The 14288-nt window shown below is 44.0% G+C and overlaps 1 protein-coding gene across 3 annotated transcripts in view; it reads left to right on the plus strand.

Moving 5' to 3' along the window:
* Positions 1-12654, plus strand: part of CHRM5 (cholinergic receptor muscarinic 5) — a 49472-nt gene extending 36818 nt beyond the window's left edge. For 2 of the 3 annotated variants that reach the window (XM_054666812.2, XM_054666811.2), the window contains one exon: positions 7839-12654. In XM_054666812.2, coding sequence (XP_054522787.1) covers positions 7914-9512 — 1599 coding nt within the window. In that variant the 5' untranslated portion in view covers positions 7839-7913 and the 3' untranslated portion in view covers positions 9513-12654. The remainder of the gene's footprint in view (positions 1-7838) is intronic. The other variant, NM_001012442.2, reaches the window with a different exon arrangement.
* Positions 12655-14288: the final 1634 nt, after the last annotated feature.

A 14288-nucleotide genomic window follows, 5' to 3' on the forward strand; every position in this document is an offset into this window, starting at 1 on the left:
AAACCTGCACCTCCTGCACATGTATCCCTGAACTTAAGATAAATGTTGGGAAAAAAAGGAACAAATGGTTGCTTGAAAACAATTTTAAAACATCTTAAAAGTAAATAAGCTGGGCGCGGTGGCTCATACCTGTAATCCCAGCACTTTGGGAGGCCAAGGCGGGCGGATCACCTGAAGTCAGGAGTTCGAGACCAGCCTGACCAACATGGAGAAACCCCATCTCTACTAAAAATACAAAATTAGCTGGGCATGGTGGCACATGCCTGTAATCCCAGCTACTCAGGAGGCTGAGGCAGGAGAATCACTTGAACCCGGGAGGCGGCGATTGCGGTGAGCCGAGATCACACCATTGCACTCCAGCCTGGGCAGAAAGAGTGAAACTCCATCTCAAAAAAAAAAAGTAAATAAACAAGGCCAGGCCCAGTAGCTCGCACCTGTAATCCCAGCATTTGGGAGGCTGAGGTGGGTGGATCTCTTGAGGCCAGGAGTTTGAGACCAGCCTAGCCAACATGATTAAACCCCATCTCTACTAAAAATACAAAAAATTATAATTATCTGTGTGTGGTGGTGTGCACCTGTAGTCCCAGCTACTCAGGAGGCTGAGGCAGGAGAATCTCCTGGATCCGGGAGAAAGAGGTTACAGTGAGCTGTGATCACGCCACTGCATTCCAGCCTGGGCAACAGAGTGAAACACTCTCTCAAAAAAATAAATATAGGCTGGGCGCAGTGGCTCATGCCTGTAATCCCAGCAATTTGGGAGGCTGAGGTGGGCGGATCATGAGGTCAGGAGATCGAGACCATCCTGGCTAACATGGTGAAACCTTGTCTCTACTAAAAATACAAAAAATTAGCCAGGCATGGTGGCGGGCGCCTGTAGCCCCAGCTACTCAGGAGGCTGAGGCAGGAGAATGGCGTGAACCTGGGAGGTGGAGCTTGCAGTGAGCCGAGATCACACCACTGCACTCCAGCCTGGGCGACGGAGCAAGACTCTGTCACAAAAAATAAATAAATAAATAAATAAAAATAAACAAATAAATAAAATGTGGAAATGCAAGTCCCACCCTTCTACAATTTAACAAGATTATCCAGGTAATTCATATGCATATTAAATTTTGAGACACACTGATTATAAAATCCTGGTGACCTCAGGTGATCTGCCTACCTCAGACTCCCAAAGTGCTGGGATTACATGTGTGAGCTACCACACCCAGCCTAAGCAGGTATTGTTATACGTGTTTAACACATGAGAAAGCCAGGAACTCAAAATATGCTGAGGGCTGTTTTCACTACACTAACTTCCAAAGCAGCTAAGTAACTGCCGTTTCCCTAGTTAAGAATAGAAGAAAGTTGAGGGCTAAAATTAATAGTTTCCAGTGTTTTCTACTGTGAGCCTATAAGAAGAGCCTGAAAGCATTTTAAAGGATAAACCATTAATTCCAGTCTCTTAATTCCATATATGGAGAAACTGGGGCCCAGAGAGAATACATGGCTTGTCTCAAATCACAAGATTTTAGCCGAAATTAGAACTCCTACTCCATACTCCTAGTTCATTGTTTTTTACTAAAATGCATTTCCCAAATGTGATTCATGGATTCCACAGGATATTAACAGACATTCCTCTGAGAAAGGCTAGATAAGCTAAGCCACCTCTGTGTTAAGCCAAATTAAGTAATGTTCTCTACTGCAGAACCTCCCAGCTTTCACTAGGCTAATGTGTCTTCTGCATCTTTGAGAGCTCTACATACTACATGGTATTTTCTCAATTTATCAGATCATGAAACCTTTTCAATCATGCATTTGAAGTAGTCCTAGTCTATGAGCAGACTCTGAGGAAGACTGTGTTAGCCTCGGCTCCCCTCAAGGTTGTTCTGCTTGAATGATTGGGAGCAGTTTGTTATGTTCCTAGAGGTAGAGCACCCACCAAAAAATCTAAAGAGGAAGGGCCAGGTGTGATGTAATCCCAGCATTTTGGAAGGTCGAGGCAGGCAGATCACTTGAGGCCAGGAGTTCGAGGCCAGGAGTTCAAGGCCAGCCTGAGCAACATAGCAAGACCCTATCTCAAAGCAAAATGAAACCAGAAAAAAAATAGCTAGGGATTGTGGCACATGCCTGTAGTCCCAGCCACTCAGGAGGTTAAGGTGGGAGGATCCCTTGAGCCCAAGAGGTTGAGGTTGCAGTGAACTATGATCACACCACTGCAATCCAGTGTCAGCACCACGAAGCATCTAAAAGAGCCAGTTTGTGGTCATGAAAATATTGCCTTATTATTTTACCCTGTCCCTTAATAACCATGCCTCAGGCTCATTCCTACCAGGAGAAGGGTCTTTTTTTTTTTTTTTTTTTTAGGTGGAGTCTTGCTGTGTCACCAGGCTGGAGTGCAGTCGCATGATCTTGGCTCACTGCAGCAACCTCGGCTTCCCAGGTTCAAGCGATTCTCCTGCCTCAGCATCCCGAGTAGCTGAGAATATAGGCACATGCCACCACGCCCAGCTAATTTTTTTTTTTTTTTTGTATTTTTAGTAGAGACGGGGTTTCACCATGTTAGCCAGGATGGTCTTGATCTCTTGACCTCATGATCCACCCACCTCGGCTTCCCAAAGTGCTGGGATTACAGGCATGAGCCACTGTGCCTAGCCAGAATAGTCATTTTGATGCTCTTGTTGCTGGATTGCTACTTTGTAGTGAACATTCCCTTGTGTCAGGCACTGGCTGAATACAACATGGGTTATCTCATTTAATACTTAAAACAATCCTATGAGGTAAGGACTGTTTTTATCCCCACCTCAAAGTTTAAAATCTGAGACTCAGGTTAAGTAATGTGTCCAAAGTCATACAGTAAGTTGGAGCCATATGTTGTGGCCCACACCTGTAGTCCCAGCTACGTGGGAGGCTGAGGCAGGAGGATCGCTTGAGGCCATGGGTTCCAGCTTCAGTGAGCTATGATGGTGACACTGTTCTCCAGCCTGAGTGATAGAGCAAGACCTTGTTTCTAATCAATTAATTAATGTCATACAGCAAGTAATGGAACTAGGTTTTTAATCTGAAGCTGACCAATGCCAAATTGTGATATGATTGTGAGGTGATGTTACCACTATAAATTATTTTCTTTTCCCTTTTAGCAAAGAGCTTATTCCATTTATCAGAGAGAGAGAGATTTATTTTTATTTTAAAGGACTGGGTCACATGATTGTAGGGGCTAGCAAGTCTGAAATCTGCAGGCAAGCTGGAAAATCCAGCAGGAATCAATGTTGCTGTCTTGAGTTCTAAGGCAGTTTGGTGACAGAATTCCTTGCTCTTTTCATTCGGCACCTCAGTCTTCCCTTAACGCCTTCAAATGATCGAGTGAGGCCTACCCACATTATGGTGGGTAATCTTCTTTACTTAAATTCTACTGATTTCAGTATTAATCATATCTGAAAATACCTTCGCAGCAATATCTAGACTGGTGTTTGACAAAACAACTGGGTACTGTAGCCTAGCCAAGTGGACACATAAAATCAACCATCACACTACTGATAAATAAAAAATTACAGGAGGTCATTGTTTTGGACTAAGCTCTTGAACTAGGCTCCAACAAACCAGAGTAAAAATCAAAATGGAGCCACCCATACTAAAGTTCCAAGTCACCAAACCTAAACTAAGTTGTTATTTGACCTGAGAAATCAGGAGAGAGAGAGAGCCAATTTCCCAAGCAGGCCACTATAAATCTTCAATCAGCATAATAAGGAAGTTCTCTCTGCTTTAATTCTAACTAACACACACACACACACACACACACACACAGCCTGAAGTAACCTGATGTTAACTAACCAGTTATTTTCTGTTGTTCTGTCTAGAAGTAACTAATACACCCTTGTTCTTTGCTTCTGCTTTCTTCAGGCCTTCTCTGCCTGTAAAGCCAAATTCTTCTGGTCAGCTCATCAGAACATTTATTTCACAAAATGAAGAATTGCCTGATTCTAGAATCACAAATAAAGCCAACTGAGATCTTTACATTTGTTTTAATTTTGTTTTTTGACACAATATAATATACAAAGTCATAGAAATGTAGGTATGTTAGTTCCCATAGTCCAATTTCCTTTTTTTCTTAACTTTCTTCTTTTGAAACAGAGTCTCACTCTGTCGCCCAGGCTGGAATGCAGTGGCAAGATCTTGGCTCACTGCAACCTCCACCTCCCGAGTTCAAGCAATTCTCCTGCCTCAACCTCCCAAGTAGCTAAGATTACAGGCACACACCACCATGCCCAGCTAACTTTTGCATTTTTAGTAGAGACAGGGTTTCATCATGTTGGCCAGGCTGGTCTCGAATTCCTGACCTCAGGCTATCCACCCGCCTCGGCCTCCCAAAGTGCTGGGATTACAGGCGTGAGCCACCACACCTGGCCTCCTTATTTTTTCTAATGAGGAAACAGATGAAAAAGAAGTACCCAGGCTATACATGTGTCCAAAGGAGTATGTGCACATCCAAATTCCCAGAAACTTCCATAAATTGCTTATGACCTGATAATAAAATTAAGTGGAAAAATTAAATCCTTCCAAAACACCATGTATTCCTATTTTGAAGAATTGATTAGAAAAAATTCAGCAAGCAGTCAGATCATTTTACTACTTCTCTCCGGACTAATGCTCCCCAACACCTGGATGTTGGGACTACCTTCAGAGTAGACGGGGAGTCTGGAAATAGCTGACACAGCTCTCCCATAAAGCTGACTTTTCTCTCAGGTCCTCTCCTGCCCCTCCTTCTCCTGCCAGCCTCTCCAGTTTCACCTTTCACTTCTCAGCTTTCTTTGGCTCCAGCTACCTTGTTTCTTTCCATTCCTCCTCTTTTGCCTCTGGGCTTACAAACAAGCTCTTCCCTTCCCTGTCTGAAACATTCTGGCACTACCATCCCCAGCCTCCACCCACCTTTTGCCTAGCTATTGGTGATTTTATTCTTCAAGTCTCGACTCTTAGGTCTCTTCCTCAGGAAGTGCTTCCCATGTCCACTCAACGAGGCTGGAGGTCCTTCACAGGTGCCCCTATGGCATGCTGCACCCCTGCTATTTCTATCTGCTAATTTATTTACATTCCCAACTAGTGTCTAAAGAGCAGAGACATTGGCCTATTCCATGGTATCGCCAGCATTAGAGTCTGTTCCATAATAAACATTCAAATATTTAAGAGGGGCAGGAGAGGAAGGAAGAAAAGAAAGAATAAAGGAGAAAGGGATTTCCACAGGCCCTTTTTTGCACTGTGTGGCTTAGATCTGACCATTGGAAGATAATCTGTGATGGCATTTGCCTAGAGATTTGCAGAGTGTAGAGTAACTGGTCTTTTCAGATGCTGGGGAATCTCTACCTAATGACCTGGCAACCTTAGAATTTGCTTCAACAACTTGAAGAATGTTGATAACACCGAGGTATTATAGGTATAAGCTGACAGTTGGTAGCAGCAGGAATGGAGAGGGACCAAAAAGAGGAGTCTTCGTGGGTCAGTTAGACTGCATGTGTTTGGGAGGTGAAGAAGCATGCAAGATTGGGAAGATGGGAGAATCTGGTTTCCGGTGCAAGACAATATCATCAACTCGATTCCATATTGAATTTGAGGTGTTATGAAAACACCCAAAATTACAGCTGAAAATATAAAGCAAAGCCAAGAAAACTGTAGCCCTTCGCAAATTTGTCACCTTTCTGTCAGTTACTGTTATCAAAAAAGTGTCAAGACTGGCCATAGGCAGAGCAGAAATACCCCATTAAATAAAATTGCCCACATGGGGTATTTTAAGGGTCATCAAAAAGATTTTCACCGGGCACGGTGGCTTTCGCCTGTAATCCCAGAACTTTGGGAGGCTGAGGTGGGTGGATCACCTGAGGTCAGGAGTTCGAGACCAGTCTGGCCAACATGGCGAAACCTCATCTCTACTAAAAAGTACAAAAATTAGCCGGGCATGGTGGCTGTAATCCCAGCTACTCAGGAGGCTGAGGCAGGAGAATTGCTTGAACCCAAGGGGCGGAGGTTGCAGTGAGCCGAGATGGTGCCACTACACTGCAGCCTGGGTGACAAGGGCAAGACTCTGTTAGCCGGGCGTGGTGGCGGGCGCCTGTAGTCCCAGCTACTGGGGAGGCTGAGGCAGGAGAATGGCGTGAACCCAGGAGGCGGAGCTTGCAGTGAGCCGAGATAGCGCCACTGTACTCCAGCTTGGGCAACAGAGCGAGACTCCGTCTCAAAAAAAAAAAAAAAAGATTTTTTTTTCCCTTTACCGCCTATTATCATGTCAAGGTGGTGTTTGTTATATATCATCAAATTTATGTTGTATGCATATATATCTCTAGAAGGAAAAATAAATGGTAGCAGTGGTTACCTCTGAAAATGGGGAGCTTGCAAGCTTGGAGGTCAGAGGTGGGAGGGAGACCTAATTTCTACAATTTACACTTTGGTACACACTGAAATCTTTATCATGTACATAGATTTTTTAATCTACAAAGGGAAAATTTCATTTTAGTTTTGAAAGTTAAAATTTGTCAACAGAGGGTTAATTAAATATAGTACATCCATTAAGTGGAATAATGTACAGTCATTACAATGAAAGTGGTAGCTCTAGATGTACTGATACAAAAGCTGTCTGTGATAATTCATTTGTTAAGTAAAAAACAAAATTCAAATTGTAAATGGTAAAAGGCACCCATTTAAAATATTTATTAGTATATGCATAGGGGAAATTGTATTTAAATATTTATTTATTAGTATATGCCTATGGGAAAATGCCAAAATATACACTAAACTGTTAGCATTGATTACCTCTGCAAGGTGGAATTAGAGGAGACTTTTGCTTTCTAAGATTTACATTTTGACATTGTTTGAACTTTTATAAGGAATGTATTACTCTATAACCAGAAAAAAGATAACCTAAAACAATTCTATGATATTGCAAATAGTTCAGGAACAGAGAGAAGGTCCTTATCTTCAGCAGCTGGGGCAAATGTAAAACCCCCTAGATGAAAACCAGATATGCACTTGGAGTTTGTGCATTAGGGCAAGGAGAGGTGGTATAATATGGTCTTGGCTCACAACAGCACCCCAGTAATGTTTAATAATCAAGACTGGGACTATAGAATAGATACCACTTTTTCCCCAGTGCATGACGATTTAGGTATTTATCACCAGGATCTTAAAAATATAGGGTTTCTGCCCTTACGATCATTGCAATCTAAAGTGATTTAACATCCCTGCTTTCCTCTCTTTACTGCTTCTCAACAATCCATTTTTTTCCTTTCCCTTCACCCTCCTCGTCTTCCCAGCTCTTTTTAAAATTGCCACAAGAGGGCAGCAGCCTCATGCATAAGAAGGGCACTCAGCCATAGGTAACAACAAAAAGCAAAAGGATGCCATTAAAAATAGGTGACCAAACTTTAGAGATTTCAGCATCTTGCTCTGAATATGTGTGCAGCCACGTTTAATATTCCATTAGAAACTATAAACAATGGGCCGGGCGCGGTGGCTCACGCCTGTAATCCCAGCACTTTGGGAGGCCGAGGCGGGTGGATCACGAGGTCAGGAGATGGAGACCATCCCGCCTAACACAGTGAAACCCCGTCTCTACTAAAAATACAAAAAAATAGCTGGGCGTGGTGGTGGGCGCCTGTAATCCCAGCTACTCGGGAGGCTGAGGCAGGAGAATGGCCTGAACCCGGGAGGCGGAGCTTGTAGAGAGCTGAGATCGCACCACTGCACTCCAGCCTGGATGACAGAGCGAGATTCTGTCTCAAAAAAAAAAAAAAAAAGAAAAAGAAACTATAAACAATGGATGGACAAGAAAATCATGCTGGTGTGCGAAGCTAATGTGTTTCCCTCTCTTCCAGATGCTGGCCAAGAAGAGCTGAAATAGAAAACAGCCTAGAACCTAACACTATTTACTGTAAAATTTTTGCACCAGGATGGAAGGGGATTCTTACCACAATGCAACCACCGTCAATGGCACCCCAGTAAATCACCAGCCTCTGGAACGCCACAGGTTGTGGGAAGTCATCACCATTGCAGCTGTGACTGCTGTGGTAAGCCTGATCACCATTGTGGGCAATGTCTTGGTCATGATCTCCTTCAAAGTCAACAGCCAGCTCAAGACAGTTAACAACTATTACCTGCTCAGCTTAGCCTGTGCAGATCTCATCATTGGAATCTTCTCCATGAACCTCTACACCACCTACATCCTCATGGGACGCTGGGCTCTCGGAAGTCTGGCTTGTGACCTTTGGCTTGCACTGGACTACGTGGCCAGCAACGCTTCTGTCATGAACCTTCTGGTGATCAGTTTTGACCGTTACTTTTCCATCACAAGACCCTTGACATATCGGGCCAAGCGTACTCCGAAAAGGGCTGGCATCATGATTGGCTTGGCCTGGCTGATCTCCTTCATCCTCTGGGCCCCAGCAATCCTCTGCTGGCAGTACTTGGTTGGGAAGCGGACAGTTCCACTGGATGAGTGCCAGATCCAGTTTCTCTCTGAGCCCACCATCACTTTTGGCACTGCCATTGCTGCCTTCTACATCCCTGTTTCTGTCATGACCATCCTCTACTGTCGAATATACCGGGAAACAGAGAAGCGAACCAAGGACCTGGCTGACCTCCAGGGTTCTGACTCTGTGACCGAAGCTGAGAAGAGAAAGCCAGCTCACAGGGCTCTGTTCAGATCCTGCTTGCGCTGTCCTCGACCTACCCTGGCCCAGCGGGAAAGGAACCAGGCCTCCTGGTCATCCTCCCGCAGGAGCACCTCCACCACTGGGAAGCCATCCCAAGCCACTGGCCCAAGCCCCAATTGGGCCAAAGCTGAGCAGCTCACCACCTGTAGCAGCTACCCTTCCTCAGAGGATGAGGACAAGCCTGCCACTGACCCTGTCCTCCAAGTGGTCTACAAGAGTCAGGGTAAGGAAAGCCCAGGGGAAGAATTCAGTGCTGAAGAGACTGAGGAAACTTTTGTGAAAGCTGAAACTGAAAAAAGTGACTATGACACCCCAAACTACCTTCTGTCTCCAGCAGCTGCTCATAGACCCAAGAGTCAGAAATGTGTGGCCTATAAGTTCCGACTGGTGGTAAAAGCTGACGGGAACCAGGAGACCAACAATGGCTGTCACAAGGTGAAAATCATGCCCTGCCCCTTCCCAGTGGCCAAGGAACCTTCAACGAAAGGCCTCAATCCCAACCCCAGCCATCAAATGACCAAACGAAAGAGAATGGTCCTAGTCAAAGAGAGGAAAGCAGCCCAGACACTGAGTGCCATTCTCCTGGCCTTCATCATCACATGGACCCCGTATAACATCATGGTCCTGGTTTCTACCTTCTGTGACAAGTGTGTCCCAGTCACCCTGTGGCACTTGGGCTATTGGTTGTGCTATGTCAATAGCACTGTCAACCCCATCTGCTATGCCCTCTGCAACAGAACCTTCAGGAAGACCTTTAAGATGCTGCTTCTCTGCCGATGGAAAAAGAAAAAAGTGGAAGAGAAGTTGTACTGGCAGGGGAACAGCAAGCTACCCTGAAAAGTCAACAACTCCTCTCGAAAGAACAATGACCACAGTCAACATCCTCTGAGGATGAGCAAGCTGATTCTGGTTTGTATATTTTCAAAAAGAAGACATCTCATTTTGAGTCCTTGAAGATTTTTGTAAAGGCTCAAGTTTGGTTGCCAAATGGAAGGGGCCACAGCTGCAGCAATTGCTGACATATTAAATGACTCTTGCCTATGACCAAGGCCATTTGATGCCAGGGGAGTTTGCCAATGAAGTAAAGGGATAGGCTCATGGCCCTTCACAGGAGGAAGCACACTGGGTAACAATGAACAGTGACTCAGGGAACTTATGCCCCTTCTGTAGGAAACAGCAGAGACCAGGTGGAAACCTTTTCCTGTGGAAACCTGTCATAGAATTTTGTGCAATATGTATGTGTCTATGAAGCTGTCTTGTGCCAGTGAGAACCAGCAGGAGAATGTACAACAGTGTCACTTGTTAACAAGACTGATATTCAACAGGCTTCTAAGAATATGTGTCTTCATAAACTGATCACTGTCTATTATGCAGCTATTATGTGGTCTATACTATACTGTGGTTTGTTTTCCTGTCCCCACATCTGAGTGAAGGTCTTGCTCTTCCCTTTCATATCCAATGTCAATTCCTTGTACTCACTGAACCCATGCTGATCTCCAGGGAACCATCCTTCCTCTCAGAATCCAGAGTCTGGAAGGACTGAAACCTGGTCATACCCAGTCCTTTCAAGGGGCCTCTATTCTACTAATAAAGATGGATCAAGTCTCCACAGTCAGTTATTTTAGTTTTTGCCAGTGGAAATTTTTTCTTTTATCTAAACAGATATTGTGCATTCTATTTTGTGCCCATTTGAACCCATTTATTTATGCTCTGTTCTTAGGAAGACTAATTGTGTAAGAGCCCTTCACTGGCTGAAGATTTTCTCCAGGCTATTGAATTAAGGTTCTTATATTGTTTTCAGAGATCTTGCTTTCTAATCTCTTCACAGGGCAAACCTGAGCAAAATGTGGAAAACAGATTTGCTTTTGAATTTCTTCCAGAACCCTTTTGCAGCCTCCAATTTCCCTTGTTCAGATCCCCAGTTCACACCAAGACGCAAGCAGGTCAGCTGTGCTGCCTCCAAGCAGGGGGTTGTGGGGTGAGGTGGGGGTAGAAAGTCTTTTTTTATAGGTCCTTCAAATCAGGGCCTAAAAATGACTTCTTCATTCCTCTCCAAATTCGGTCAAAAATGAGAAGGCCAGAAAAGCACACCTGAGGGTGCGATGAAGCTGAAAATGATCTGAAAGCTTCATTTTTAAAAACAAAGTGTAGGTCACAGTAATACATAAAAATAAAACAGTTAACATGCATGAGAGCATGAGGATTATTAAAAACCACATTTAATTGAAATCTCTAAGTGCGTATAAACAAACGGAATCAAAGGACCTTTGTGGACAAAAGTCCACAAAGAAGCAGTAGTGTGGTACACAGCAAGGATTTTAAAGATGAAGCACTCCTGTCAGACATTATTTAACTCGTTGGTTACATCTGCAGCTGGACTTAAAAATCACCAGACTTCATGCGTCTTAGTGTAGGCCGGGTCCTTTTCAGTCTCATTTGCTAAGAGGATGGAAAAATAGCTGGTTTAGTTGTCCTGGGAATTAGATATGTACCTGAGTATGGAAGAGCTTCAGCCTACCACTGAAGAGCATCATCAGCCTCTCACAGGATGTCCCACGGAGGCTTCAGGGTAGTAGAATCTCAGGCAGGACGGGACTGGTCCCTTATAAAGACTTCACGTTGACATGAAACATCTTGTAAGCAGTGCATCTGCTGAGCCTTTGTAAAGGGCAGGTTGACACCTGCAAAGAATTCGGTGGGAACAGTAATTGGCTCAGTTCTCCAGCACAGAGGCTCTCGGGCCTCCGTGATGCCAACTGGGTGTGACTTCATGAGCAAACCTGCTCTACCAGCTCCAGATAAACAGTTGAGTCTTCGTTTAAGGCTTTGATTCCTGATAAAGATGAAAACCCCTTCATGAGAATAGGCTTTTAAGCCCATGTTGGGCATTCACCATTCGCAGTTGAGAGTGAAACAAGCTAATTTAAACAAAAGAACACAAATCGGGAAAGGATGCCATGGAGGGCACTCCTCGCACACTCCGCACTTGCTTAGGACTTGGCCTTTTTTGTTCATCTTTTGTGAAATTGATTAAGAAGTGTATTGCTGGGTGTGGTGGCTGACACCTGTAATCCCAGCACTTTGGGAGGCTGAGGCAAGAGGACTGCTTGACCCTAGGGGCTCAAGACCAGCCTGGCAACATAGGGAGACCCTGTCTCTACAAAAAAAATTTTAAATACCTGGGCATTAGCAGGGCATCGTAGTGTGTGCCTGTAGACCCAGCTACTTCAGAGGTTGAAGCAGGAGGATCGCATGAGCCCAGGAGTTAGAGGTTGCAGTGAGCTATGATCACACTACTGCATTCCAGTCTAAGTGACAGAGCAAGACCCTGCCTCAAAAAAAAAAAGAGAGAGAGAGAGGTCGATGCTTCTTTCTTTATCATTGGCTTTGGAAAGCAGCCAGTTTTGCAGACTACCTATGCCTCTTGACATAGATAAAAAATATCCCAAACTACTAGGGACAACTAGACTTCTATAGAATAGGGGCTTTAGTGGGGTCCTCAGAATGAATAGACCTAATTGTAAACTACAGGGACCTGATGGGTGGGTGGGAGGCGCATGGCCTGACTTGAGATCTTAGGCCTTCTATGCCCCCAGTCTTCCAGGCTTTGTCTATAGTAAACCATGTACGACTTTGGCTAGTTACCTACTGGATGCTGTTACTTTGCTATCATTGTAATTTGTTTCCCCTTGACTGTGAATTTGATGACTTGTCAGGGAATCTGTTTTCCATTCAATTTTTGGTTGAACAAAGCATTTTGTCAATATTCTCAGCTTTTGCTTCGCTCCTTTGGTGAATGTCCTTTGAAGACAATACTGATGCCAGCTCTTTGTAATTGTGAAATCTGTACCCAAACCTCTGGATTAGAATCTCCAGTTGTCTACTGTAAATACTGGAATTACAGCAAAGGATATGGGGACTGGGCTGCTTTTCTGTATTGTACAAGCACTATTCTAGATATTAAAGAAATTTAACTGCACAGTGGTCCAATGCAGAGCATTTAAATAAGAAAATTGTTTCAGAGTAGCTTATTAGATCCATCTATATTGGGTTTTCCACACACCTTTGCATGGCCTGGCCTTTCAAGAAAGTTGGGATTGATACACAGTATGGATACACGTCCTTCTTGCTACCTTTTGTGATTCCTCCTTCCCTCTAAGTTACCAATGACCAAACTAAGATTAAATAATGATGACAAGAGATCTGTGAGTAAAACGCTTTCCCTTCCCTCTGGGACAAGGGAGGTGGGGCAGACCTGAAATCATAGTCCTTTACCGAGTGGAGACTGCACGAAAAGGGGCAGCAGCATTTCCTTGTCAACTATTTAAAGAGTCAGTGCCCCACTCCATTCCCATTGTAAGTGATACTAATTTCCATCTTCCCCACATCATTTTACTGGTAAAGTTCAAGATTATGTAAACTCTTGCCCAATAAAGACCCCAGATGGGGAGAGTGAGCGGAAGAAGGGAAAAAAGTTTAATTGTCAAAGAAGAAGCTGGAAGCAATTAAAAACAAAACAAAACTTTTTTGAAATCATTTAAAATTTACAGAAAAGTTGCAAGAGTAATAAGAAGAACTCCTAATGTCCTTCACCCACATTCTGCACTTAACGTTTTGCCACATCTGTGCCTGCTCTCTCTGTATGTGTGTGTGTGTGTGTGCACATTTTTTTCTCAACCATTTGAGAGTAAGTTGCAGACCTCTTGCCAATTTACCACTAAATACTTCTTGAGTGTGTATTCCTTTTTTCATTCATTTTTTTTTTTTTCAAGACAGGGTCTCACTCTGTCATCCAGGCTGGAGTGGTAGCTTCGACCTCCCAGACTCAAGTGATCCCACCTCAGCCTCCCAAGTAGCTGGGATTACAGACGCACGCCACCACGCCAGGTTAATTTTTTCTACTTTTTGTAGAGACAGGGTTTCACCATGGTGCTCAAGCTAGTCTTGAACTCCTGGGCTCAGGCAATCCACCCGATTTGGCCTGGCAAAGTGCTGGGATTGCAGGCAGGAACCACCGCATCTGACCTTAGAGTGTGTATTTCTTAAGAAGGAGGAGATTATTTTATATAACCTCAATACAAATATAAAAATCAGGAAATTTGACATTGTTACAATGTTATTATGTAATCTACAGTCCACACTCAAATTTTACTAGTTTTTCTATTTGGAAAACTAATATATGTTCATTATAAAAATTTATTTTCCAGTTCAATATCTAATCCAGGATCACACATTGCATTTAGTTGTCATGTCATGGTTAGACTTATTTAATCTGTCTACAGCTTTTCTGTCTTTCATGATATAGTCATCTTTTAAGAGCACCTACAATCCAATTTTTTTTATTTTTTGAGACGGAGTCTCGCTCCTTTGCCCAGGCTGGAGTGCAGTGGCGCAATCTCGGCTCACTGCAAGGTCCGCCTCCCGGGTTCATGCCATTCTCCTGCCTCAGCCTCCCCAGTAGCTGGGACTACAGGCGCCTGCCACCACGCCCGGCTAATTTTTTGTATTTTTAGTAGAGACGGGGTTTCACCGTGTTAGCCAGGATGGTCTCGATCTCCTGACCTCATGATCCACCCACCTCAGCCTCCCAAAGTGCTGGGATTACAGGAGTGA

The sequence above is a fragment of the Pan troglodytes genome, chromosome 16 (assembly GCF_028858775.2).
Source record: "Pan troglodytes isolate AG18354 chromosome 16, NHGRI_mPanTro3-v2.0_pri, whole genome shotgun sequence".
NCBI lineage: Eukaryota > Metazoa > Chordata > Mammalia > Primates > Hominidae > Pan > Pan troglodytes.